Here is a 24450-nt window from a genome sequence, read left to right as displayed (position 1 = left end):
GCCCACCAGGTGTTCTTGGGGTGTAGCCCAGGAGGGTCAGTTGAAATGTAAGCGGAAAATGGAGAAGGACCGGTGCCCAGAAGCCCAAGGACAAACGGGATCCCTCTGCTGGGGTTGGGGGTCTTGGGGTGGGGTGAGGTGGGGAGGAGAGGGTCAGGCTGCGGCCGCTGGACTGAGACCCTCCCCTTCCCGGGTCTCGGGGTCCTCCCTTCGCGACGGAGCGTTCTTGGGAGGGCATCCCAGGTCCGGAAGGGGCAGCCGAGGGCTCGCCGGTGCCAGTCGCCGCCGGGGCGCTCTCCGATGCTGGAGCGGGTGGCACAGGCTGGCAGCCACAGGCCGCGTGCCGGAGCCCAAGGGGCGGGGCAGTTGCTTGCGACCGCTGGGGCTGAGTGTAGAGAGCCCGTCCCACCCCCACCCTCACCCTCACCCTCACCCCCGTTTCCCGCCTGCCAGCTCCAGTCCCACCCCTTCCCCCGCGCCCCCCCCCCCCCCCCGCCTCATCCGATCTCTGGACTCCAGGCTGCGCGACTGCGGGGCGCGCAAGACCCGGGCGCAGGGTGAGTGTACAGCACTGGGGCGCGCGCGACTTGGTCTGGCCCGGAAAGTTTGCTCTGGCCGCCACCCGGGTCCCCTTACTTGGAGTTCCAGGGCTTCTCCCGGAGGTCTCTAGAGAGGAGAAAGGCTGCGACCCCCCGGGCTGGATGCTGGCGAGGGCTGGGGGTGGGGGCGCCTGGAATTCTAGGGCCTTGTCCTCTCCGAGCCACTCCACTGCAAGTTTCCTTCCCTACCTGAGGACTGCTGCCAGGCCAGCCGAGGCCAGACGGGAGGTACAGAGGCTGTGGGCCTGTTTGCAGAATCCCCATCCAAGCGAGTGCAACCCGTGTCTGCATGTCTTGGATGTCCCCTCCCCCCTGCTTGACTGAATCTCAGACTCTCTGTGGGTCTGTATTTGCGCCTGGATCCCTGTGTACAACTGAAGCCCCCTGGCACGCTCCAGCCAAGTCCAAATAAGTCAGTTTCCCTCCCCAGGCCTCAGTTTTCTCCCCTGTTAAGTGGGACCTGTGTGATTGTGTAACCGTTTCCTCGTGACTGTGTTTGTGTGGGAGCATGAAAACCTTTGTGCCTGTTTCTCTGTGAGGTACTTCCAGTCAGCCGCAGTTTTCTCGTCTGTGAATGGGACTAAGGGGAGAGTTGTCTAGGGGATTAAAGGGCACAGTCGCAAGGGAATTATTATTATACTTTAATGACATGTGTGCCTCTCTGCAGAAGCCTCTCTGTGTGGTTCGGATCCTGTCTGTTGCCCTCGGGCTCTGTCTCTGTGAAATGGGCAGATAGGCTCAACTTTCTCACAGGTTTTTGCAGTAGATGAAGGGGTTTGGGCAGGAAAAAGCCCTGTGTGCAACAAGACATGTAGATTGTGGAGCCCAGGGCTCCAGGCTGAGTGTGGGTGGAGGTTGTGAAATTGTGGCCTGTGTGCCTGGGCGTGAGACCCTGTCTGCATGTGGCTGTTTGTCGCTCTATGCCTCTGTGCATGGATGGATGTATTTTTGGGTTTTCCTAGTGGGGTCTGACTGTATTTTTGCCCTAGTTTGTGACTGTGTGTACATGTCCTTGCTGGTGTGTCACAGTATTTGTGTGTCCCCTTCTGTGTGTGGCTGTATTTGTGTGCATTCTGTTTATGGTCGAATATGCCTCTAGAGATCCCTGCTTGTGTGTGAATTAGGAGTATCCCTCAGGAACTGTGGGACTGTGTCACCCTCTCCTCTAATATTATTTCTGTCAGCCTGTCACCTTATCCAGCTCCTTTTCATCCCGAACTACCCCTGCGCCCCACAGTACCTGTGGGATGGAGGGCAGGGGGTTAGGCCCCTCTCCTGGTACTGCGAGGCCCGTGCCCGCCTCCGCAGGCCGCGAGGATGGTGCGAGCCGAGCCTGACACTGCACCGGCCTCTCCGCAGCCTTGGGGCGGGCGGCCCATGGAGCCGGGGCTGCTGCGGCCGGCGCCGGTGAGCGAGGTCATCGTCCTGCACTACAACTACACCGGCAAGCTCCGCGGCGCCCGCTACCAGCCCGGCGCGGGCCTGCGCGCCGACGCCGCCGTGTGCCTGGCAGTGTGCGCGCTCATCGTGCTGGAGAACCTGGCCGTGCTGTTTGTGCTAGGGCGCCACCCGCGCTTTCATGCGCCCATGTTCCTGCTCCTGGGCAGCCTCACATTGTCGGACCTCCTGGCGGGCGCTGCCTACGCAGCTAACATCCTGCTCTCCGGGCCGCTCACGCTGCGGCTGTCGCCCACGCTCTGGTTCGTGCGAGAGGGTGGCGTCTTTGTGGCGTTAGCCGCATCGGTGCTGAGCCTCCTGGCCGTCGCGCTCGAGCGCTGTCTCACCATGGCGCGCCGGCGACCCGCGCCAGCAGCCCGGCGAAGACGCACGCTGGCGCTGGCGGCCGCCGCCTGGGGCTTGTCGCTGCTCATCGGGCTACTCCCGGCGATGGGCTGGAATTGCCTCGGCCGCCTCAATGCCTGCTCCACCGTCCTGCCACTCTACGCCAAGGCCTACGTGCTCTTCTGCGTGCTCGCCTTCCTCGGCATCATGGCTGCCATCTGTGCGCTCTACTCGCGCATCTACTGCCAGGTGCGCAGCAACGCGCAGCGCCTTGGGGAGCGCGCGGGTACCGCTGGGGTCTCCTCCAGAGCGGCGCGCCGCACGCAGCGCTCGCTGGCGCTCCTGCGCACTCTCAGCATAGTGTTCCTGGCCTTTGTCGCGTGTTGGGGCCCCCTCTTCCTGCTGCTCTTGCTCGACGTGGCGTGCCCGGCGCGCGCCTGCCCAGTGCTCCTGCAGGCCGACCCCTTCCTTGGTCTGGCCATGGCTAACTCTCTTCTCAATCCCATCATCTACACGCTCACCAACCGCGACCTGCGCCACGCGCTCCTGCGCCTCATCTGCTGCGGCCGCCGCCCCTGTGGCCGAGGCCCCGGAGCCTCCGGGCGACCTGGGAGCGCCGCTGGGGCTTTGGATGGCCTGCACCGCTGGCTGCCCCCCAGCCTGGATGGCAGCTCCAGCCGCTCTGAGCACTCCTTGCCCCAGCGGGACGGGCTGGACATCAGCTGCTCCACCGGTGCACCCACAGCCGCAGGGACCCTGGTACCCACACCAGCCACAGAATGACACCCTCTGACCTGCCACTGACCTACCTAAGAGCTGTTTTGCAGACTTTTTCTTTGTAAATAATGGAATTTATAGGAAAACCCTCCGAAGATGGTGGAGAGAAGAGATGCAGGGAAAGGTATTTTATTGGCGCTAAACCCCACAACAGTGAACAAAACAGACAAAAATCGCTGTCCTTGTGGAACTGACGTTCTGGCGGGGACACAGGAGATAATGGAGTGAAGAAATAATGGAGATTGTTTCAGTGACAATACAGTGATGCGATGGTGGTCAGAGGAGAGACCTCTCTGCAGAGATGGTGACATGTGATATGAGCTGAGACATGATTGCCCTGGGAACACCTGATGCAAGAGCATTTCCTATGAGGGAACAGTGGGTGCAAAGGCCCTGAGGCTGGAATGTGTCTGTGTTCTATGAAAAGCAAGGATTCAGGTGTGGCTGGAGCAGTGGTGGAGGTGAGAGTAGGAGGAAACAAAGGCAAGGAGATGACTGGGCAGATCCCACAAGGCCTTGTGGGCTCAGGGGAGGACTTTACTTTTGCTCTAAATGAGGTGGAGCCGTGGAGAGTTCTAGATAAAGGAAGCACTTGATGTGGTTCAGGTGTTCACAAATCTCTGTGCGAGGCAAAGGTGGTAGCTAGAAGAACAAGGTGAAGATGACTAAACTGGCTGAAGAGTGATGATGGGGACTCAGACCATGTGGATTCTGGATAGATTTTGGAAACAGCAGACAGAATTACTAAGGACTTGAGTATGGGAGTGAGAAAGGAGTCACGGACAGCTCTCCGGTTTAGAGGCGAAGACACCAAAGACAGGGCACCCTACAATTTGACTCTGGGAGACTCAGCCAATTCTTAGCTGAAACAAGATTTATTTGAGTGTGGTGTCAGATTCTTCATAAAAAATAAAAATGTAATAAAATAATAAGACCAATTACAGCTTATTGTGCCTGGCTAGTCGTCCTAGTGGTAGGCCCAGGATATACCTTTTACTCTCCCTTACTGCAACCTTGCAAGGTCAGTTTCCTCATCCCCATTTTATAGGTGAGGGGACTCTAAGCAGTGAGTACCTTGCCCCAGTGCCTGAGCCAGGGCACTCACCCAGGCTGTCAGGCTCCCAGGCCTGCAGTGGTGCAGGCCCTGGTGTCTGGCTCCTCCGGAGGGGGTCCGCATTCTCTGCTGTGGGTGATACTAGAGCCCCGTTTGTGCCCATAAAAGGCTCCAGACATGCTGGCCATGGTCCCTGGCTGTCCCCAGGCGCATTCCTGACCTCTGCGAGGTGGGGCCTTTATGGGGGACTTCGGGCTCAGACTGCAACAGGCATCCTGCTGAGAGACATAAGAACTGCAGGAAGCCACGGTGTTTTGAGGGTACTGACCCAGCCTGGAAGGGCCAGACTCCCTGGCCACACTCAGGCTGTCCGGACAGGCACGCACAAGGGAAACCAACCTATTTGTTGAAACACAAACACACTCAAAGCCTGGGGTTATGGTCCCAAGACTGGACCCAGTTCCCAACCTGGCCTGGAGCCCCTCACCCCAGGCTCCTTTAATTTTCCCGGGGACCCTGAAGCTCACCCCATTGTTCGGTTATTTAATGACATGATGGCAGATTTATTCGCTTGTTCACATTTTTAAAAATTCAAAAAGCACTAGTTACCCTTTTTGGACATGATCACTGTGGGGACTCCTGGGAAACTTACAGAGCTATTCTGTGAATAAATGAGCCGAAATGTAAATACATCTTCTATCTTTTTACACAATTTTAGCACTGCTCTGCATCTTGCTTTCTTCACTTAATAGTATATCTTGGGAATTGTTGCCCATCTACAGATTTTGTTCTGTCCGGCTGCCTTAGTCTGCTCAGGCTGCCATAACAAACACCATAGCCTGGGTGGCTGAGACAATAGAACTTTATTTCCCACAATTGGAGGCTGAAAGTCCAAGATGAGGGTGCCAGGGTGGTTGGGTGCTGGTGAGGGCTCTTCCTGGCTGGCAGATAGTTGCCTTCTGGCTGTGTGTTCTTATAGTGTAGGGAATTCGAGGAGCTCTCTGGTGTCTCTTCTTATAAGGGCACTAATTCCCTCATGGGAGCCTCATCCTCATGACCTCGTTTAAACCCAATCGATGCAATCCATAGCACTTGTTCTTAAAAATAAAATAAAAAACATTTAAAAATATTCAGGTAAATATTCACACAGCAAATGTCTTTCTCCTTTTCACTGACTGCATAGTATTTTCCAGCATGGATGTGCCACCACTTATTGCACTAGGACCCTATGGAGGGACACATGAATTGAGTCCAATCCTTTGCCTTTATGCACGACTCTGCAATACACATGGTGTACATACATACTCCTGCAGGCGTGTGAGTGTACCTTGGATAAATCTCTACAAGTGGCACCGTGCGCTGGGTCATAGGGCCTGTAGGTTTGATTTTGAGATATGAGAGGTTACTTCCAGGAGGGTGTGAGTTTCCCCCACAGCCTTGGCCATTCCCTGTATTCACCCACTATGCTCCCTTTGGAGCGGTCTAGAACTGTAGACTCAGACAACTGGGAAGGTGGTGGGAGGGGGAGCCCCACCCCATCCTCCACCCAGGTTTAATCCTAGACCTGGAGCAAGAACGTTGAAGCCTCCAAATTTATTCTGGAGGCTGGCAGAATCCTCTCTTAGAGCAACGTATGTTCAGCCTAGTGTTCCCATTATTCACTTAGTTTTATATTTAAAAGACCTTAAATCCATTTATTTAAAAGTTAACTTCATATCATAAACAGCATAAATGGCAAATCAGTGTCCCTTGCCATGAAAAACAGCAATAGTTGACATCTGTTGGGTGCCGGCATTCACATGACCATTTCACAGCGAGGAAACTGAAGCATGGAGAGGTTAAGTTACGTCCCCACCGCGCAGAGCCAGAGGGCGGCAGAGCCGGGGTTTGAACCCCCGCAGGTGAGTTCCACACGCCTCAAGACTGGAGAAAACGAAAATGTAAAGACAAGGAAACCCCAGCTAGATAGATATTTCTAGCTGGATCCTGCGGCCGCTGGATCTTGAGGCAAACGTTAAAGGGAGAAGGGCAGGTGGAGGAAAGCAGCTCCGCGCTGAGACGACGAAATCGAGCGATGGAAGGGACGGTGTTAAGGGCTAACGGAGCCGGCTTCCCGGCCGCGCGCCAGCGCCCGACGCCCGGCTCCCAGTCCAAGGCTCTAAGCACCTGCGGGAAGGGCGGGGAATCTCGGCTCCTTCCCCGCCGCGCTCTCTCCCCGCCTCCTTCCAGCGCCTCCCAGGCCGCCCCCAACCCGACGGCCCCGACCCCGCAGGCCTTGACGACACGGAGCCGAGGTCCCCCGACAACGGAGGAGTCCGTGGGTCCCCGACAGCCAAGGTTAGGCAGGAGCCGCCCCCGGCCCGGCCGCCGCCCCGCGGCGCTAGGGTGGCAACGACCGTGCCTAGAGCCGCAGCCCCGTCCCGGGCATCCCCGCCCCACAGCGAAAGCTAGCGAGGCTACAGCGGGGCCAGAGGTGAGCGCGCCAGCAGCGGCGACAGGGAGGGTGTCCATCGATGTCAGGTGCTGTCAGGGGCTGGCCAGGCCTCGAACCGGGAGCTCTAATCCCGGTGGCGCTGACCACGCTGCTTGGTGCATTGAGGGCTGCGGTCCCAGACCCGCCCCGGGCGGCGATGACCGACGCTTCGCTCGCTGCGTTGGGGTTGTGCAGCGTGGCGGGGCCGGGGAGGGGGAGGCGGCCCTTGTGCCAACCCAGCCGCCAGAGGCCACGGGCCGCGGGGACTTTTATTCTGACACCGCCGTCGCCGGGCTCTGCTTAGTCATGGTGACCGCGCGCCCTCCGCGCCTCCCCCCTGCGCAGCGATGGAGGCGCCCGGGCCTGGGAGACGGAGGCGGAGCCCGAGCGCGGCCATGGCGGGGTGAGTGAGCGGCCTGCGCCTGGGCTGAGGGCACGGCGGGCCCGAGCGCCCCTGCCGCGGTGCCGAGGGGCCGGGTGACGCGGCCCCGCTGGCCCGGTCGCCTCCGGGGCCCCGCGGCCCCGCGGAGGGCCAGAAGGGCGCGGCTCGAGTCCGATCCTTTTGTTGGACGGCGCGACTCGCGGGGTTGCCCGGGAGAGGAGCAAGGCCGGCGAGAGGCCCTGGGAGCGCGGCTCAGACTGAGGCCTGGGGACCCTGAGGGGTTGGGGGGCTTGATCTGCGCCTTGGGGTTGGCAATCGAGAGGCTGCGGAGGGGTCACTTCCTCCCTCTCCAGGCTTCGGTGGCGGCTCAGGCGGGGCATGCGCAGTCCCCCACCTAGCGTTTTGTGAATGCCCAGAGCCCGGGGGCACCGTTGACCGATTGGCTAAGGACCAAGGAGACCAGCCCTGGGCCTTGGCGGGCGAGAGGTGGCCCAGCGGCGCCCTGGGCCGGGTGGAGGAGGGTGCTCTGGTAGGCACAGTGGAGTGGGCAGGCAGCCAGGCACACGCTTACGGACCCCAGCTCAGTGCCACGTCCCAGGCTGGCCGTGGGGGAGGCATGTGAAGGGTGGGTACAACCGTGACTTACACAGGGCTCTCTGCCCTCTGAAGCGCTGGTGCTGAGGGTCAGAGGGATGGGCCACCCCTCAACAAGCAAGCCAACAAGCTCATTTCAGCTCCTTACAAGTGAGGTAATGGAAATAGAAACAGGAGGTGAATCTGAGCCGAGCCTCAGAAAGATAAGGTGGAGAACCTGGGGAGCCTCTTGCAGATCCCCTGCCGCCCGCCGTTTCCCAGCAGGACCTTTGAAAACACAATTCATGCCCCGGCTTTCCAGACTCCACAGGTTTCATGGAAACCCTCCTTTCTGTAGTCATTATCTGTTATTACACTCCTTCCTGATAATCCATATTGTCTCTCTCATTCTGCCTTTGAGCCTTTGCACTTGCTGTTCACTCTGCCTGGAAAACTAACTCCCACCCCATCCCCCTTTTCTATATTCATCCTTTTTGTCTCAGCTCCAACAGAAGCCTGGACTACCCAATTTAAAGTAACTGCCCCCAAGTCATACTCACAATGCTGTTGTCATTTTCTTCATGTCCAAATTCTACTCAAGTAATGTTTATTTTATTTATGGCCATTCCCTCCCCAGGTGTCAACTCCAGCACAGTTTATGTCTTTGTCACTGCTGTGTCTCTGGTGCCTAGAACAGTACCTGGCACACAGTAGCTGCTCAATAAGTGTTGGTGAGGTGAATGAAAGAGTGAGCTGGACATGCTCTAGGAAGGGAAGGGCCTGCAAACCACTGGAACAGAGTGAGCAAAGGGAAGAGGTGGACAGGGGCTGACTGTGGAGGGCTTTGCAGGTCGTTTGGTTTTACTCTTTGTGCTATAGAGAGTTGGGGGAGTTCTGAGCAAGGAAGGGACATCATCTGATATGTTTTAAGATGGATCCTTGGGCTGGTGAAGCTATGGGACATTTAGCAAGAACAAATGGATGCTGCTTCACCTGGGCTTGTCAAGGAAAACTGGTCTAGGAGTCACTTTATTTTTAAAAAGGAGGCCTGGCCCAGGCCCTGCCCCCAGCCCTGTGCTCTCCCTCCTCCAGGCCCCTGAGTGTCAGTGGTGGTGTTATCCCTTGTTACCTGGAACACCATGCAGCCGCAACCGAGGCCTAGCGGGGCTGGGACCCACACCCGATTTCTGCCCCTGAGGTCACAGCGCCCTGAGGGTTCAGGGGACACAGTGATGTACGCCTCCACCGAGTGCAAGGCTGAGGTGACACCCTCCCAGCATGGCAACCGCACCTTCAGTTACACGCTGGAGGACCACACCAAGCAGGCCTTCGGAATCATGAATGAGCTGCGGCTCAGCCAGCAGCTGTGTGATGTCACTCTTCAGGTCAAGTATCAGGACGCACCAGCTGCACAGTTCATGGCCCACAAGGTGGTTCTGGCCTCATCCAGCCCTGTCTTCAAGGCCATGTTCACCAACGGGCTGCGGGAGCAGGGCATGGAGGTGGTGTCCATCGAGGGTATCCACCCCAAGGTCATGGAGCGTCTCATAGAGTTCGCCTACACAGCCTCTATCTCCATGGGTGAGAAGTGTGTGCTCCATGTTATGAATGGTGCCGTCATGTACCAGATCGACAGTGTCGTCCGTGCCTGCAGTGACTTCTTGGTGCAGCAGCTGGACCCAAGCAATGCCATTGGCATCGCCAACTTCGCGGAGCAGATTGGCTGTGCTGAGCTGCACCAGCGCGCCCGAGAGTACATCTACATGCACTTTGGAGAGGTGAGTGAGGGGAGGGAACATGGAGCAAGGCTTGGGGGTGGTATCAGAAGGACCAGGGACCATGGCTGGTCGTCACTATCTCCCTTGAGATATGAAGGGTGAAGGCAAGGAGATAGAGAAGAGTGGAGCTCTGAACTTCTAGTCTACACATCTAGGGTGACTCTGGGAAATAGCTGAGGCAAGTGAGACCTTCATGGGTATCTGTGCTCCCTGATTTCATGGGTCCAGGGTGGGGACAGGGTGCAGCAAACATTGACAGCAGCTCAACCCTGGTGCAGAGCAGGGCCCAACATTTCAGACAGTCAGCAAATATTTCTTGAACACCTATGGCATGCTGCTGACGGCAAATGTGACCCTTAGGCATGTTTTCTTTGGTCCATGCAGTGTCATCCTATGTTCTTGGTTTCGTTTTCATTTTTACGTGGAGGAAGTTATGAACAGAAGAAATAATAAGTGCTTGTTGAGTCTTTGCTGTGGGCCAGCCTCTGTTCTAAGTGATTGCCATCCTTTAAATCACTGAATCTTCCTAACTATCCCAGGAGGAAGTATGCATTGGAGGGCCTTCCTGGAAGTATTCAAAATCCTCCTTCAGTGGCTGGGCCCACCATTTCTCTTCTTCCCTCTACATCACATGTGGGTTTGACCAGTTGTCCTGAGGAACTCTGGCATTAGTGTTAGGACTGATGGCTTCCAGAAAGGCATTGGCAAGCAGGCTCTTCCACTGGCCTGCACCGTGCTTGTTTGAAGGGATTGCATGGGTTTGGGGCACCAGAACAGTGGTAACCTGCTGATGTGGGGTCTATTTTTATAGACCAGTGCCTGACAGGAAAAATTTGCCCTGGGACCCTGTATGCCCTAGGAGTATCCCCATTATGAGCTACTAACAATCCCCTTTATAGAGGAAAACAAAGGCATGGAATGTTTCAGATATTTGCCCAAAATCATCCAGTTAGAAAGTAGTGAACCAAAATTACAACTCAGGCTACTTTCTTCAGAGCCTTCACTTTTTTTTTCTAGAATATTCTATTGCTATTTTTTTCCTTTTTAGTCACTTTGCCGTTTTGAAAAAGTCATATTTAACAAAAAGAAAAAAAGTAGCCCTGGGCCAGTAGCTCAGCTGATTAGAGCGTTTGATACCCCGGTGAGGGCACATACAAGAACCAACCAGTGAGTGCATGAATAAGCCGAGCAACAAGTCAGTGTTTGTCCCGCTTTCTCTCCCTTCCTCTCTCTTTAAAATCAATCAATAAAAAAAATTTTTTAAAGTAATGTTCTTACAGTTCAAGCAAAAGATAATACAAAAAGATACATGGTACATTGTGTCTTTCCCCATTTATCTGAGTACTTATATACTACATGCCTGGCACATGGTATTAACTCATTTAATCCTCACAAACAGTGAGTTCATACTATTCAAATTCCCATTTTACAGACGAGGGAACTTAGATTGTCAGAGGCAGGTTGAGTCACTTGTCCAAGGTCATACTCTAGTTGAGGCATTGGGAGGAGACACAGGAGTCAGCCTGTCACAATAACACCCTCTGTAGGTGGCCAAGCAAGAGGAGTTCTTCAATCTGTCCCACTGCCAGCTGGTTACCCTCATCAGCCGGGATGATCTGAATGTACACTGCGAGTCTGAGGTCTTCCATGCCTGTATCAACTGGGTCAAGTACGACTGTGAGCACCGACGCTTCTATGTCCAGGCGCTGCTGCGGGCTGTGCGCTGCCACTCACTGACGCCCCACTTCCTGCAGATGCAGCTGCAGAAGTGTGAGATCTTGCAGTCGGACTCCCGCTGCAAGGACTACCTGGTCAAGATCTTCCAGGAGCTCACCCTGCACAAGCCCACACAGATGATGCCCTGCCGGGCTCCCAAGGTGGGCCGGCTTATCTATACTGCTGGTGGCTACTTCCGCCAGTCACTCAGCTACCTGGAGGCCTACAACCCCAGTGATGGCACATGGCTCAGGTTGGCAGACTTGCAGGTGCCTCGTAGTGGCCTGGCAGGCTGCGTGGTGGGTGGGCTGCTGTACGCTGTGGGCGGCAGGAACAACTCGCCTGATGGCAACACCGACTCCAACGCCCTGGACTGCTACAACCCCATGACCAACCAGTGGTCGCCCTGTGCCCCCATGAGCGTGCCACGCAACCGAATTGGGGTTGGGGTCATCGATGGGCACATCTATGCTGTTGGTGGCTCCCATGGATGTATCCACCACAACAGTGTGGAGAGGTGAGTGGCAGGGCCAGAAGGGGTGGGCTCAGAGTGTCCCACAGCTAACAGGTTCCAAGCCATTGGCATTTGGGGATTCCTCCTATTGAGTGCCTATCTATACATGCTGCTTTCAGGGAGCAGAAACCTCGAATTAAAGCTAAACTCAAGGGAGATTTATGGTGGTGATCTTGGATGATGTGTCTAGGCCTGGGAACTGCTTACAGGGCCATCACAAAACCATACAGCTTCTTTGTGTAGATTTGGAAAAAGTTCCATCAGTTTGAAATTGTTGTAATATGCTAATTTTGTTAAAACATAACCCCTCACTCTCCTCTGCTCAAAAATTGTTGTAATAAACAGATATATGAGGTCTGGTGTGGAAAGCGCCCCCTTGGATGTGGTGCCCTTGTGCAGTGCACAGCATGCTCAACTGCACATAGTGACCCTATGTTTAGAGGCCAAGCATTTTGGACTTTTGCATAGCTTAGTCTTCCACCTTCTCTTCTTCCAGAAGGGTGAGCCAGGATATAGTTCTCACCTTGAGAAACTGTTAAAACAAACTCCCCAGCCCAGGGGGCATCACTCAGCGCTTGTGCATCAACCTAAGATCCAGGAGATCGAGGTTCAATTTCCAGTCAGGGCACATGCCAGGGTTGTGGGCTTGATTCCCAGCAGGGGGCTTGCAGGAGGCAGCTGATCAATGACTCTATCATCATTGATGTTTCTGTCTCTCTCCCTCTCCCTTCTTCTCTGAAATCAATACAGACATATTTAAAACAACAATAACAACAAAACACCTCTCCAGCCTGCTGGAGATGTGGAGATCTGGCATTGGTGGGTGGGTTTGGAGCAAATACCCCAGAGGTTTTAAACAAATACCCCAGAAGTTTCTAATGCATGTGGTCTGTGACTACGATGATGGGATGATGCATCACCCTTAATAGGCCACTTTTATATATATATTGATTGATTGATTGATCTCAGAGAGAGGGAGAGAGAGAGAAACATCAATGATGAGGAAGTTGTCATTGTTCGGCTGCCTCCTGCACACCTCCTACTGAGGATAGACGTGTGTGTGTGACCTTGAGCACATTAACAGCTGTGAACCTCAGTTTCCTTATCTGGGAAATGGAGCTACTGATAACTTGCGCTTTGGAGAACAATTGTGAAGATTAAAGAGCTAGTCCATAAAGAGCTAGCAGAATATTGGGCTTTAGTAAGTGTTCCTTGAAGGTCAGCTATGACTGCTGCTGTCATTGTTATTGTACCCTTGCAGGTATGAGCCAGAGCATGATGAGTGGCACTTGGTGGCCCCAATGCTGACTCGGAGGATCGGAGTGGGAGTGGCTGTTCTCAACCGGTTGCTCTATGCCGTTGGGGGCTTTGACGGGACGAATCGACTCAACTCAGCCGAGTGTTACTATCCAGAGAGAGATGAGTGGCGAATGATCACACCCATGAACACCATCCGAAGTGGAGCAGGTGGGTGGGGGCTGAGGGGAGGGGACCGTGGAGGAACACCCTCCCAGCCCCAGGAGTGAAACTTGCCCAGGCCTGGCTGAGGCCTCTTGTTTCCACCTTGAATAACCCTGTGGCACACGGGAGAGCCAGATTTTGACAGAATTCAAGTTCCTTTTTCCTGGCTTAGTTTCTGAAGGGTCCTTCTGGAGAGGGAGGAGGGAGAAGTCCCCCAAGAAGGTGGTGGCTGGAGCCCCTCAGGCCAGGCCCCGGTGTTCACCCTCTCTTCATGGTGTGGTTTAGGAGTCTGTGTCCTGCACAACTGTATCTATGCCGCTGGGGGCTACGATGGTCAGGACCAACTGAACAGTGTGGAGCGCTACAACGTGGAGACAGAAACATGGACTTTTGTAGCTCCCATGAAGCATCGGCGAAGTGCCCTGGGGATTACTGTGCACCAGGGGAGAATCTACGTTCTTGGTGAGGCCCTGGGGGGGGGGGGACCTGGGTGGAGAAGACTAATTAATTAGCCTCATCTTTGGGGGGCGGGCTCAAATCACAGGAGGAAGGCTTCTTGTGGTTACTTCCTCTTCTTTCTTTCCCTTGCTCTTGGAGGCAGTGACCATCTCCTGTGCTCTCCCTGTAGGAGGCTACGACGGTCACACGTTCCTGGACAGCGTGGAGTGTTATGACCCAGACACAGACACTTGGAGCGAGGTGACCTGCATGACATCTGGCCGGAGTGGGGTGGGCGTCGCTGTCACCATGGAGCCCTGCCGGAAGCAGATTGACCAGCAGAACTGTACCTGTTGAGCAACTTTGGTTTTCTTGGGCAAAAAATGGTCCCATGAAAAGTACTGTCATTTTTGTACAAAATCAGGAACTAAACGAAAGCCACAGAGCAAATGCTTGTCCACCAGGATGTGAGGCTGGGATGCCTCAGTGTTAGAATGACTACTTGAAAGAAAGACCAGAATGGGAACTTGTGAGCCCATCAGAATAGTCCCAGGAATGTCCAAGAGAATGCCTGGGAGGGGTTTCGAGAAGGGCAGGTTTCTGGGAGAGAAAACCTCACACCCACTAGGCCAAGACTAGGCCTGGGTCCCATACCAGTAGCTGCCGCCTCCCTCTGGAGTGAAAGCAGGTGCTGAGGTCAGGCTAGTTTTTGTTCCCTGTGTCTTTATGATTGGTTCCTAGGGGCCTGGGAAGGAGCCAACTGAGGCCTTGGGGTGAGGCTCTTCAGGAGGTGCCAACCCCAGGATGGGCCTGTACATATAAACCACTGGATATCTTTGTCCTGACAGTCATTTTGTTGACAAGTAACTCTGTAACTTTCCAATGAAAATAAAGAACAAACTAACTAGTGTCTTCTACCTGGACTCTCAGCTTGAGATCTTCAACCTGGGAACAGAAAAGACTCCTCTCCTGAAATGCACTCAGCCTTTGATTTAGGTCTTAGATTTGAAACCAGTTTGTTATCTCTGCCCTTTGCCTCTTGATATGTAGGGCATCTTTCTCCCCATAGACAAGACACACAAGGCTCACTTTGTCTATCACTTTGTACTGCTTTGAAGACAATGACCTAACTCCTGACATTTCCCAGGGCTCCAGGAGGTTAATTTCATATGTACACATAGTTTATATTTTAAGGCAAACCACCCCCAACATGCTTTCCAAATTTGGTGAAAATCTATCTGGCCATTTTGGTGCACTTAACATAGACTGAACCTTTTATTTTATTTAAGTGCCTGGTAATTAAAAGGACAAAAGAGTTTTAGGGGAATTTTCTTAGACAAAGGACTCAGTAGCCTGGTCTCTTTTGAACAGTATGTGCGAAAGCAGTATGTGATCTGGATCTTCTGCCAACCAACTCTATTCATGTTGTGGGAGTGGAGAAAAGAAAAACGAAATATGGTCTCAGCTATAGGCATACCTCAGAGATATTGTGGGTTTGATCCCAGACCACCACAATAAAGTGAGTCACAGCCATTTTGCTGGTGGAGGAACTTGCCTTCAATTTGTAAAAAAAATGCAGTGCCAGGGAAGTACAATAAAAGGAGGTATGCCTGTATTGGGGAATTCACAGGTTCTTCCAAGTAACTTAGAGAGGAAATATCAATCCCTTCCCGGGAAAACCTGGTACCTCCCATCTCTGCAGCTTCACTCACTCAATTCACCTGAAGGCTACCTTAGTTGTGCCCTGTTCTCTAGTCCTGGTCTAAGGTTTTTATGGAACAAGGAAATAAATCTATGTTGGCTGCATTGAATGAATGAGGGAGGGCTAGGAATTGTAAACTTAATACCTGGATAGCCTTTAAGCATTTATAAAGTGTTTCAACTCATTTGGTCCTCAATAGTGCTCTGAGCTAGAAAGCATAAGCCTTATTTCTTTTGTGTGTGTGTGTGTCTTTTATAATCCCCGCCAGAAGATATTTTTTCATTGATTTCTTTTTTTAGAGAGAGAGTAGGAGGGAGGGAGGAGGTGAGAGAGAGAAACATCAATGAGAGAGAGGCACATTGATTAGTTGCCTCCTGCATGTACCCCAACCAGGGCTGGGGATGGAACCTGCAACCCAGGTACGTGCCCTTGACCAAGAACTGAACCTGTGACCCTTTGGTGTGTGGGCTGATGCTCTAACCACTAAGCAACACCAGCCAGGACTAAGCCTAAATTCTTTACAGATGAGAAACAGAGGTTCAGAGAGGTGACTTGCCACAAAGGTCACATGGCCACTAAGTAGTGGAGTTCAGATTCAACCTGTAGGGTACACCAAAGCAGCCATTCTCAGCCAGAACACACGCTGTACCACCATGCTTGTGAGAATGGATATTAAAGAGCTCCCGTGGGATCAATGTGTATAGCAGTGAAAATTCTGGAAACAGTGATCTAATCTAGAGATTTGCATGTAATGCAGTTGTTAGAAGCCACACCACCTACCCTAGAGTTGAGTTTTCTTTCAGACAGTTTAGAGCCCTGGTATTGAGTTCAGGTTTAGCTGATTTAGTAAAGCACTTCAGGTATCTGCAGTCAGGTGAAGCTTCTTATCTGCAAAAATGGTACTTGGACACCTACTGGGCACTAAGTTCTATGAGAGCAACTAGAACAACAAAGGTATTTACATTAACTTTCTAAATCCACAAAACAACTTTTAAAAAATCCTGCCCAGCTGTCGTGGCTCATGGTTGAGCATTGAACTATGATCCAGGAGATCGCAGTTCAATTCCTGGTCAGGGCACATGCCTTGGTTGTGGGCTTGATCCTCGGGTCATGCAGGAGGCAGCCAATCAATGACTCTCTCATCATTGATCTCTCTCTCTCTCTCTCTCTCTCCTGCTCTCTGAAATCAATAAAGACATATTATTATTTTTTAAATTCTTACTCTCCTAGGCCCCAAATGGTCCCTGCCCTCATGGTAATTCCAGCTTAGCAGGGGAGTAGGGTAACCAACTCATCTCAGTTTACCTGGACTTTCCCAGTTTGGACACTGAAAGGATGGCATCCTAGGAATCTCTCAGTCTTGGGTAAACCAGGACCATCGGTCACTCTTAAGGTAAGCCAGATGCTGAAGCAATATTACAAACATGTTGAATGACAAACAGATGAGGGTCACAGTTAAATTCACATTTTAAAAGTCGATGGCTCTGGGGGCCTGGTGGAAAGGATTGGCTGGGGATGAAAGCGGATGGGGAAGCAAATGGCTGTTGCAGTAGTCAGGTGAGAGGATGGCAGTTTGGATTAGGCAGGTAGCTGTGGGAGCGGAGAGAAGTGGAATCTACAGGTGAAGAGACTGGATCTGAAGGGTGAAGAATCAGGAATCATCCTGGTGATTTCAAGCTTAAACAGCCGGGAGTAGGGAACCTTGGAGGAAGCTGCAGTTGTAGAAGGGAAGTGATGAGGGCTTGGAGTGTGTCAGGTGTAAGGTGTCAAGATACAATTGTTTTAGGAAAGTGCACAGGTTTCTGTAGCCCTCAGTCTTTAATGATTCCAACAAATAGTTCTTGAATGGTTGTTCTGTGCAAGACATGAAGTGGGGTGCTCAGACACAATGGGGAGCAAGCAGGACACTGTCTCTTTCTCATAGAACTGAAATTAAGAACATAATCACATAAAGCCTACATAATTATGTTCAAAGGTAGCTCTCTGAAGGACAGGAGCATGACCTAGGTCAGAGAAGCATTCTTCAGGAAGTGGTTTTCTCACTGAAATCCAAAGGAACTGATTAGTGTAAAGTAGGTGAGGGAAAGGGGCCAAATTCTGGATAGAGGAAGAATCAAGTGCAAAGGTTTGTGGCATTGAGAATCAAATCTAGATAAAACTCTGAGAAGAGGAGCATGGTGCCAGAAGAGACTAAACAAAGGTTGTCAGGGGGTCAGACCATACAAGCCCTGTGTCCACTCTCATTTCTCTTTAATTGTTAAGTATCTAAGTATTCTTTTATTAAAAATTAGAACATTACAGATAAAACTGAAATCTTACTATATATCCATTTCAGCCTCCTCTAAGTCTTAAAAAATAATTTTCAGTAACGTTTTATATGTTTCCTTCCATAAATGGCCTAATGTTGCTTGTATTATTCTTCAACTTGCTTTTTCTCCCTCGGTAGGACTTCTCAATCTATTTGTAATGTCACATTCCTTTTATCAGCTACCTGGTGCTTTTTTTTAAATTTTAATTTTTATTGATTTATAGAGAGGAAGGGAGGAGAGAAACATCAATGTACCTTGATTGGCTGCCTCCTGCACACCCCCCATTAGGTGAGTAAGCCTGCAGCCAGGGCATGTGCCCTGACTGGGAATGGAACCGGCAACCTTTCAGTGCATGAGACGATAGCCAATCAACTGAACCACACCAGCCAGGGCCCTGATGTTCTGCTTTTATCTCTTTCACTATTGACATACTTTTAGGTTGTTCCAGTTTCTCAAAATTACACAAAAGGCTGCAATGCTCACTCTTAATCATGTCTCCTTGAGCACAAGTGTGTATATTTCTCCAAGTGGATACTAAGAGGTGGAACTTATTAGATCATAGGATAGGCACAGCTTTATTAGATGCTGCTAGATTGCCCTCTAAAGTGGTTGTAACAGCCCGGCTGGACGTGGCTCAGTGGTTGAGCGTCGACCTAGGATCCAGGCGATCAGGGTTCGATGGGTTCGATTCCTGGTCAGGGCACATGCCTGGGTTGCGGGATCAATCAATGACTCTCTCATCATTGATGTTTCTATCTCTCTCTCTCCCTCTCCTTTCCTCTCTCTGAAATCAATAAAGATATATTTAAAAAAAAATAAAATAAAGTGGTTGTAACAAATCATATTACTGATGTATTCTAGAAGTTTCTTATAAATTTATACACAAATTTATCACTTTTCTTTGATGGTTCTTCCCTTTTGTGTATTATTTAAGACAGACTTGTGGTTCTTGACATTTCCTATAGGTTCCTTATCCATTTATTAAGTTACTGTCTCCTGCCCATGGATTAATTGTTCTGCCTAAGTTAACCAGGGTTGGTTTTTATTGATTCTGTTAGAACCAAGAATCCTGACTAATAGAGACATCAGGAAATTTAAATATATATAATTTTCTTCAAATATGTTTGTTTTGTGTTTGTACTGTTAAAATCCATCTGGAATTTATTGTTATGTATAAGAAATAGGAATGTAATTTTTATAAGGATAGCCAATTACTGCCAAAACATATATTTTTCAAACCATTTCTTGACTAATTCATTTTTTCTATAATTTTAAGATGATATCCCAATTATATACTAAATTCCTATATATGCATGGGACTCTTTATTCTGTTTTTTTATTTTTATTCTGTTTTGTTGACCTAAATATCATTTTTTTTGCACCAATTTCATTTAGTTATCAGTTTTATAACCTGTCTTAATATCAGATAGAACAAGAACCCACCTCTATTTTTCTTTCTTTAAAAACAAACAAAACAAAACAGTGTGGTTGGTGTGTGAGAGGTAGTGGGATCAGTGTTCACATTCTCCAAAATAATAATAATAATAAATTTAAAACAAAAACAAAAACAAAAAACTGGGTTATTATTGCATATTTATTTCTCCCTATGAAGAACAAAATTCCATGAAAATTTTTTATTGGACTGCATTAAAATAATTGAGTTGGGAGAGATTTTTTTTTTTACAACGTTAGATCTCTCCATTCATGAATTTAGTATACCTGTCTATTTAGTGAAGTCTTCTTTGCTATCCTCAGAACACTTTTATAAGTTCTCCACAAAAGGCTTGCAATGTGTTTATAGGAATTTTATAAGGTTTTATTGCTATTGTCAATGGGATCTTTCTTTACTCCTGGATCCTTTTAATTTGGTATTTCTCCTATATATGAAAGTTGTCAATACAGATCTATTGACCTTCCACTGGCCTCTTTGCTGAATTCCCATACTAATTCTACTAGTTTTGATTATTTTTCAGCAGACAATCAAATCACAAGCAAATAATGATAGTATAATGTCACTTTCCAATAGTTACCTACTCATTTATTTTTCTTCTCTTACTATAAGTTAAGATCTTTTGTACAATGTTGATTATTAGTAGAAATAGTGGGCATAGTTGTCTTATTCCTAACTGTACAATGACTGCTTCTAATGTCCCACCATTCAATTTGATGTTTGCTAAAAGATTTTCTGTAATCTGTGTCTTAAGTTTTGCTGAAAACTTTATCAAGTTCAGGAAGCTCCCTTTTATACCTAGTTTTTAAAAATCATAAATGGGTGTTGAATTTTTCAGAGGCCTGTTATTCAGTAGGTGAGTGCCAAAAAACCTGAATTTCTAACAAGTTCCCAGTTGATACTGATGCCATCAGGGAACACACTTTGATATTCAAGTGTAGAACGAGAACAGTGGGTTAAAGGCAAATTCTGAGAAACACTGAAGGAATAGATGGGAGTAAGAAAAGCCCCAATAGAAACATAGCAGCAGCAGAAAATTAGGAGGAGAATTAAAGAAAAGTATAGTGTCACAGAAGTCAAGTAGAGAAAAAGTTGAGCACAAAATGTTTTAAGGAACAACATTATTAAGTGAAAAGAGGTTCAGAAAAATAGAGATCTTCAAATGCCCACTGGATTTGGTAATTGGGAGGTAACCTTACTGAGAATGATTTTGGAAGAATAGTGAGGGTAAAGCAATAGATTCCTTCAATAAATATTTCTGAGTGTCTCCTTAAAAAAAGCACTGTTGCCGAGCCAGCGTGGCTCAGTGGTTGAGCATCAGCCTATGATCTAGGAGATCTCCGTTTGATTTTGGTTAGGGCACATGCCTGGGTTTCAGGTTCGATCTCCAGTGGGGGGCATGCAGGAGGCAGCCAATCAATGACTCTCTCATCATTGATGTTTCTCTCTCTCTCTCTCCTTCTCCCTTCCTCTCTCTAAAATCAATAAACACATTTTTTTTTAAAGGCACTGTTGTCAAGGAGACAACACTGAGTCAGCAAAGGTACCTGAGGAAAGGAATATCTCTTTGGAGACGTTTGTGTGAAGCAAAGAAAGATGGGATGATAGCTAGAGAGGAATAAAGGCTTCATGGAGGGGGAGGGGGTGGGAGTTCTGCTGTTAAGATTCAGAAGACACCATATTTATAAACTGGGGGGAAGTTCCAGTATACAAAGAGATGGTGAAGGTGAAGGTGAAAGAAAGGATGGACTCATGGTGACTATGAGCAAGTAACTTCCCACTCTCAATTAACTGGGTATTGTCTAAGTTAAATTTCAGCTCTGTGAAAGGCACTGTAGTTCTGGATGTTCAGAGTCCCTTGCTTGTACAATACACTGTGCCTTTGAGTCAATCAATATCTTCTCCTTTGGGAGTGTATTCTGGTTTTAAAATATAAATGTTAGTGGAAATATATATTACAGAAGATAGAATTTAAGAAAATAAAAAATAGCCCTGGCTGATGTTGAGTGTCATCCTATGCACCGAGAGGTTGCTGGTTTGATTTCAGTCAGAGCACATGCCCAGGTTTCGGGCTCGATCCCCAGTAGGAGGAGTACAGGAGGCAGCCGATTGATGTTACCCTCTCAGATCCATATCTAGCACTTAGTGCAAATCTCCGTGCCTCATTTTTCTCATCTGTAAAATGGTGATAACGGCAGTACCTAGTACCTGGCAAATACAGTAAGAATACAATAAATGTAGTGTTATTGACTAGGAATGAGGTAAGTACTGGAAACCTGAGATGCTATCATTAATCTGATTTATCAAGGTTGTTAAAAGTTAGAATGATGACGATAACATTTAATGTTCTCAGATCACTTTACTTGCATAACTTTCGATTACTCATTGGTTGTCATCACCAGTGGAAAAATCAGTACTTCCACTAACTTACCTGTCTTATTTTATGATGGTTTTGTAGCTCCCTGTGGCCGTCAGGGCTGATACAGGAAGTTAGATCTAAAAGGAGTGCAGCACCCTCTTGTAGGCCTCTATATGAAAAGAGGAACTATTTCTGGAGAAGGAAAGTTAGAAAAGGGTCAAGATTGACCTGGACTTGTTCTTATTTTATATATATATGTTTTTATTGATTTTTAGAGAAAGAGGAAGGGAGAGGGATAGAGAGATAGAAATATCTGAAAGATCACCGATGGGCTGCCTCCGGCACTCCCCCTACTGGGGATGGAGCCTGCAACCCCCGGCCTGTACCCTGACCAGAAATCACACAGTGACCTCTTGGTTCCTGAGTTGATGCTCAACCACTGAGCCACACCAGCTGGACTGTTCTTATTTTTTAAATTAGCATTCTTCAAAACTTCTGGGCTAACTATATTTTTTATAAGTCAAATACAACTGCAAATGCATCCTGGAAGCTCCCTATTTAAAGGACTTCTTGCCTGTCTGACGTGGCTCAGCAGTTGAGCATCGATCGACCTATGATCCAGATCTCGGTCCGATTCCCGGACAGGGCACATGCCCGGGTTGTGGGCTTGATCCCGTCAGGGGCGTGCAGGAGGCCACCAATCAATGACTCTCTCATCACTGATGTTTCTATCTCTAGATCTCTGTCTCCCTTCCTCTCTCTGAAATCAATAAAGACATATTTTAAAAAAATAATAACTTCCTCTTGTGAGCCCGAGCACCACATCTACACCTCAGCATTGTAACTTTGATTTTATTATGCCACTGTTTAAGCATGGCACCCAGGAACACTTTTCAGACTACATATTCCAGGATCCTCTGGGGTTTAATCAGCTGATCTAGACAACTTTGGTGGTAAATTGGAAACATAGCAGCCTGATGCTGACTTCCACTGCCTCTTTGCCTTCACTTGCTCTGAGCTTCAGGGTCAGGGAAGTTTAACTGCATTAGTCAAGGAGTTGTTGCTTATTTCTTAAGTCTCAGTTCTTGCATGTGGGGTCCCGTTCATCTCTGAGCTGTGTTTTCCTGTTACTTATCATATTTCACCCTCCCTGGCTATCTCCCAACTCCTCAAAGGGATTCACCAAGTGAAGAGTTAGGGCAGGAACAACAAATACTTCAGTGCCTACCAGGCACAGTGTAGAGACAATTGGGAGCAAAGACGTGGCTTCTGCCCTCCTGCAGCCTACAGCCAACTAGGGAGTGAGACAGATATTTGCATGATTGTTCATTAACATACAACCAGAAAGCCTGAGAAGTGTTCTAGAAAAAGGAGCTTGCAGAAGTCACGATGCATCTGTCTGCCTTGTATGCATAATTATTCTTCTATTTTTCTGTCTGTTCACCATTTTATTTACTGGCACACGATAAAAGCTTCACACGTATTTTAATGTTAAGTAGATGAATTCTTTGTCTCAGTGGATGTACAAGAAACATTTTCGGGACTGAATGGAATTGGCTAGATCTTCCAGATGCTTCTCCAGGACTGTGGATTTTGCCGACTCTGTGCACCAGTAAAGCATTCATCAGCCATTAGGATTTCAGTTCAGCACAAGAAAACCCCTTTGACCTCCCTCTGTTATCATCAGATCTTTTGAAACTTCATGAAACAAAGTAATCATTGTTCCAGGTGACAGTTCCACACAATTTCCAATCACTCGATAAGTACTTGATGTCAAAAACTGTGAGAAGCACTTGATAAATATTTTAAGGCAGTTTTAGATCCTTCCTGCAACTTCCATTTTAGGAGAAACAGCCCCAGTTCCTTAAATGATTTCTCATGTAACATAGTGAGTCCTGTATAAGCTAGTTTCACTCCCCACCCCAGTCCCCAGCCTGACAACACTTTGAGGGTGATCTGAGTCTTGCTTTTCTGTCTCCCCAACTGGGGAAGGGGAGTGCAGGGGGCGGCTTTGGGACTTCTCATATGAATGGGAACTACTGAAGTCCTTTTGCAGGGGTGCACCTCAAATTGGAAGGGAGGAGGAAGGGGGTACCCTCAGAGCAAAGGGGGATGGCAATGACAGGAAACCATCAGGAAAGGGGGGAACAATGTCAGGTCACTTCCTAGGAAGAAGGAACAATACTGGGGACCCTTGAGGAAGCAGGTATGACCTGGGGTCCCCTTAGGAAGAGATAAAGACACTGGAGGGGACCCCTCAGAAAGAGGGGGTGACGCCAGGGTCTCCCTCAGGAAGGATGCTGGGGCCCCATCAGGAAGGATTGTCGACACCTGGGTGGCCTAAGGAAGTGGGGGCGACTCTGACGTCACAGGAGGAAGAACCGATGCTGGGGTTCACTTCAGGAGGGAGAGAGGACGCCAGAGTCTTCCTTGGGAAAGGTGGACGTCGCAGGAAAAACGTGACGTCAGGTGTTACCCTCAAGAAGGGGGAATGATGCCAGGGTACTCTCAGGAAAGGGGGGTGACGCTGGGGTCCCCCTAAGAAAGTGGCAACGACGCTGGAGTCACTCTCAGGAAGGGAGCGACACCAGGTCCCCTCACCCGCCTCGGGAGTTCATCTCTTCGGCCGCGGTCAGAGCTCTGCTCGCGGAGTCCTCGGGCTCTAGAGGCGAGACAGCCACGCCCCTCACAGGCCAACCAATCGTATCGCGGGGGGAACCGCCCTCCTGTCCTCGCCACGCCTCCTATCCGGTCTGCGCATGCGCGTCTTCCTTGTCCTGCTGTAGTTCCTTCGTGCTATTCTAGGGGCGCTAGGGGACTCGAGCTCGCATAGATCGGGTGACCTATGTCTATGACCCATTTTATAATAGCATCTACTTTATAGGCTCTTGTGAGAATTAAGTGCAATAATTTACGTAAAACAAACAGTGCCTGGCACATAGTAATCGCCTGATAAACCTGGGCTATTATTGTTTGCATTTTACAACGAGGGAAACAGGTACAGAGCCAGCAAGTAGCCTGCTCCGATTAACCCAATCATTAACTGGTAGAGTCGGAGCTAGAACGCAGGCAAGCTGAATCCA

The 24450-nt window shown here is 49.6% G+C and overlaps 2 protein-coding genes across 5 annotated transcripts; both read left to right on the top strand.

Moving 5' to 3' along the window:
* Positions 1 to 514: 514 nt before the first annotated feature.
* Positions 515 to 4062, top strand: S1PR5 (sphingosine-1-phosphate receptor 5). Its single transcript, XM_081135265.1, has 2 exons — positions 515 to 557; positions 1959 to 4062. The coding sequence occupies exon 2, from the start codon at positions 1977 to 1979 to the stop codon at positions 3162 to 3164; it is 1188 nt and encodes a 395-aa protein (XP_080991391.1). The 5' UTR covers positions 515 to 557; positions 1959 to 1976; the 3' UTR covers positions 3165 to 4062.
* A 1001-nt stretch (positions 4063 to 5063) lies between these two features.
* On the top strand, positions 5064 to 14464 carry KEAP1 (kelch like ECH associated protein 1). Of its 4 annotated transcripts, none has more exons than XM_081135321.1 (6): positions 5064 to 6685; positions 8733 to 9418; positions 10966 to 11651; positions 12910 to 13115; positions 13395 to 13571; positions 13738 to 14464. In XM_081135321.1, the coding sequence occupies exons 2-6, from the start codon at positions 8780 to 8782 to the stop codon at positions 13902 to 13904; spliced, it is 1875 nt and encodes a 624-aa protein (XP_080991447.1). In that variant the 5' UTR covers positions 5064 to 6685; positions 8733 to 8779; the 3' UTR covers positions 13905 to 14464. The 4 variants fall into 4 exon arrangements, with proteins under 4 accessions (XP_080991447.1, XP_080991448.1, XP_080991446.1 ...); XM_081135322.1 differs by having other exon boundaries at positions 6682 to 7088; XM_081135320.1 differs by lacking the exon at positions 5064 to 6685 and adding an exon at positions 7010 to 7088 and having other exon boundaries at positions 8278 to 9418.
* Positions 14465 to 24450: the final 9986 nt, after the last annotated feature.

The sequence above is a fragment of the Miniopterus schreibersii genome (genome assembly GCF_964146895.1).
Source record: "Miniopterus schreibersii genome assembly, chromosome: 4".
Classification (NCBI taxonomy): Eukaryota; Metazoa; Chordata; class Mammalia; order Chiroptera; family Miniopteridae; genus Miniopterus; species Miniopterus schreibersii.
Note: the sequence above shows the minus strand (reverse complement) of the source record. Positions and strands in the feature narration are given on the sequence as shown.

Coding starts and splice junctions, on each gene's coding strand:
- KEAP1 (XM_081135321.1), top strand. CDS start 8,780: ATGCAGCCGCAACCGAGGCCTAGCGGGGCTGGGACCCACACCCGATTT. Junction 9,419..10,965: donor TCTACATGCACTTTGGAGAG/GTGAGTGAGGGG, acceptor CACCCTCTGTAG/GTGGCCAAGCAAGAGGAGTT. Junction 13,116..13,394: donor CACCATCCGAAGTGGAGCAG/GTGGGTGGGGGC, acceptor GGTGTGGTTTAG/GAGTCTGTGTCCTGCACAAC.
- S1PR5 (XM_081135265.1), top strand. CDS start 1,977: ATGGAGCCGGGGCTGCTGCGGCCGGCGCCGGTGAGCGAGGTCATCGTC.